The sequence below is a fragment of the Sesamum indicum genome, linkage group LG7, assembly GCF_000512975.1.
Source record: "Sesamum indicum cultivar Zhongzhi No. 13 linkage group LG7, S_indicum_v1.0, whole genome shotgun sequence".
NCBI classification, from domain to species: Eukaryota; Viridiplantae; Streptophyta; class Magnoliopsida; order Lamiales; family Pedaliaceae; genus Sesamum; species Sesamum indicum.
In genome coordinates this window covers 2561499-2564477 of record NC_026151.1, presented here as the reverse complement: position 1 = coordinate 2564477, position 2979 = coordinate 2561499, and the positions used below count along the sequence as shown (strand labels likewise).

The following is a 2979-nucleotide window of genomic DNA, read 5'->3' as shown; positions in this document are numbered from 1 at the left end:
ATTGAACCGTTCGACTGGAAACTTTCCCTCCATCTTAACTCCTTGAACCAGGCTCTGATACCAGTTGTTAGGAAATGGATCGGGTTAAGATGGATAACAGGTGGAATATGAAGGCGATAAAAGACACACGAATTTGTTAACCCAGTTTGGATATAAATCCTACGTCTGGGGGCGATACCAAGCCAGGAGAAAACACTCAAAGAGGAGGAAAATTGAGGAGTACAACACACACACACTTGTATGCAAGTCTTCACCACACGTGAAAGACAACACTCACCCTCGTCTCAACTCTTTCTTTTCTCTCTACTCTATTCTACTTTGCTCTACAAAACAATGCTAATAAGAGTAGTATATATAGCCATGACTTATCCTTTTTTCCAACCAACTTGGGATTTCTAAGTTGAATCGGGTTATCCTTCTCCAACTCAACTTTGAATCGGGTTATCCTTCTCCAACTCAACTTGAGATTTTTAAGTTGAATCAGGTTATCCTTTTCTTCTTCAAATCAATCTTCACAACTTAACAATAAAAGATCACATCATTGATGTTCTTTAGACGCCCATTTTTTCATATTTTTTAGCACCACTATAAAATATGTTCGTTTCTTTTTTTTGCTCAGATCTGGGTTCCTAAGCTGAAATATAATTCCAACAAGTTCAAGATAATTTATTCTTATTTTTTCATAATTTATTTGTGAAGTATTTATGGTGAAATTTCTTTGGTTGATGTGGTATAACTGTTATGATGCGGTATCAAGAGAAGTTGGAAGCTTTTTGTGCAATCCGAGAATTTTGCTTCAAAACATTAAAGATGTTATGGTTGTTCCGAATGAACCGATATTGGAGGTCTCAGTTAATAGAGCAAGACGAAATCTTATTTATAACTTACAAAGTCGAGTTCAGGCCCAAGTTCATGTAACGAGGCATTCTTCAATAAACTAGGAATTATAATCACACTACAATCACATATTGGGAAGTCTATGCATTCGAAAATGTCACAATAACCACCCTTTAGATAGAAAATATAAAGTGGTTAGCAAATTATTTCTAATCACATCTTATTAAACGAGCATATTGAAAACAAAAAACAGGTTGGAGATTACACAGTTGAGTTATTTCGAAAACGACGTTCGGGGTTGGCATTGGTCCAAAACGTCTTAGTCACAACCGCATTAGATAGAAACAAAGTTCAGGGACAGTTGCTCGAAGTTCCCGACTAATCACTATTTCGCGAGTTCGACATCATAATTGAACCTGAAATACAAATTTATTATAAGGCTAAATAAAAAATTAGAAAATGTATCAAAATTAGAAGCAATTTTAAAACACCTGATTCCATCAAAATTGGAAAATTCAAAGAAATTTACAAATTTACAAACTCAAAGCAATTTTAAGACACCTGACAACTTGGACCAGATGTTATAATTTATAATTGTAGTTTATTAGAATTCGATATTGAAATTTAAAAATTAGAATGAATTATAATCCAAGTGGAACACGATTTACACCTTATGAAGATGGATGGGAATTGGGATTCCTGAATTCATAAAGAAATACCGCTTTCGATTTAATAATAACGCTCTTACCTGCTCCCTATTTGATCGCTGTGATTCTTTTTATAAAGAGTAAAGACCAAAACCCCTCTCTGCAATCATTCCTAATCGGAGTGGTGGAACAAGTCAATCAATTGATCGCCGGAGGTTTCCTCTCTCTTCCCTCAACGCAATGCACAACCCCGATTACACCCCCGTCCCCTACTACCAGCAGCAGCACTACCCGCAGACCCAGAATTCGAATCCGACCCCGAACCAAAATCCGATCGAACCGCTTTACCACGCCCCGCCGTCTTACGCCTCTGCCCCGCCCTTCTCCCCCAACAGTTACACGCCTCCCCCGCCTTCCTCGGCCGATTACTCCGCCACGTACCACCAGAATTCCTCTTCCTACCCTACCATTCCCCAAACTCCTGATCCTCTCCCCACGGCGCCGTCGTTCACGCAACCTCAGTCCGGGTATTCCTTTCCCCAATTCGAAGTCCATGGAACGTACCAATCGCCGCCCCAAGCCCAACCATCGTCCTATCATCGGTCTTACGATCAGCCGGCGCCTAATTATACCACAAACCTCAACCCTAATCCCGGTTCCGCCAATTCGGGTTACCCGTCGATTCACGCCTCTTCTCAGTACTCTCAGTTAAGTTCCCCTCTCTATGAAACCCCATATGATAATCGCGACGTGAGTTTCAGTCGGAGCAGGTCAGATATGGGGTCCGAATTATATGGCAAACGAGCGGAAAGTGGCTACAATGAGTATGGAAATGATGGCGTCTACGGGAAGGATGAAGGGGTTTATGCTTACAGGGGGAGTTCCGAGCCATATGGAGCACGGGGAACCGCTCCCAAGTCCTCAACTTGGTCTGGGTTCGATGATTTTGGCAGGCCAATCGGGTATTCTTCATCTTCTTCGGGGAAAGAGCGATCCTCGAACTCTGCGATGAAGGTTGTTAGGGCTGTTCCTAAGGCAGAGACACAACAGGACGCCAAGAGCGGAGTTCAGAAGTTTAGAGTGAAGTTGTTGGCAGAAAGTGGTGGACAAAGCACCATGGATGTTCTTTGCCAGGTCGTTATGAAAACTACCCTGGAAATGTTTTATTTTGGTATTAATAATTACATATTCTACCTTTACGTGCAGATGCACTATTTTTTTGGTTACCTTTATGAACCCCCTTCTTCTGGTAGCTTTGAATATTTCATTGTTATATAAAGAGTTAGCATAGGAATTACTTTTATTCTTATTTGATATGAGCAGTATATGATATATTAACCTTAGATATTCCTGGTGGAATGCTTTTCAGATTGGCTTGGATGGAATTAGGATGCTGGACCCAAGTACCAACCGGATACTGAGAATTTATCTTCTTGACTCAGTAACCAGATGTGAAGTATGATTTGGCTTACTCTTTTTCCTTTTCAGCAATGGT

The 2979-nt window shown here is 40.6% G+C and overlaps 1 protein-coding gene across 1 annotated transcript in view; it reads left to right on the top strand.

Moving 5' to 3' along the window:
* Positions 1546 to 2979, top strand: part of LOC105165989 (protein FREE1) — a 5121-nt gene continuing 3687 nt past the window's right edge. Inside the window, exons 1-2 of the mRNA XM_011085155.2 lie at positions 1546 to 2618; positions 2854 to 2940. Of these exons, the coding sequence (XP_011083457.1) occupies positions 1725 to 2618; positions 2854 to 2940 (981 nt within the window). The 5' untranslated portion in view covers positions 1546 to 1724. The remainder of the gene's footprint in view (positions 2619 to 2853; positions 2941 to 2979) is intronic.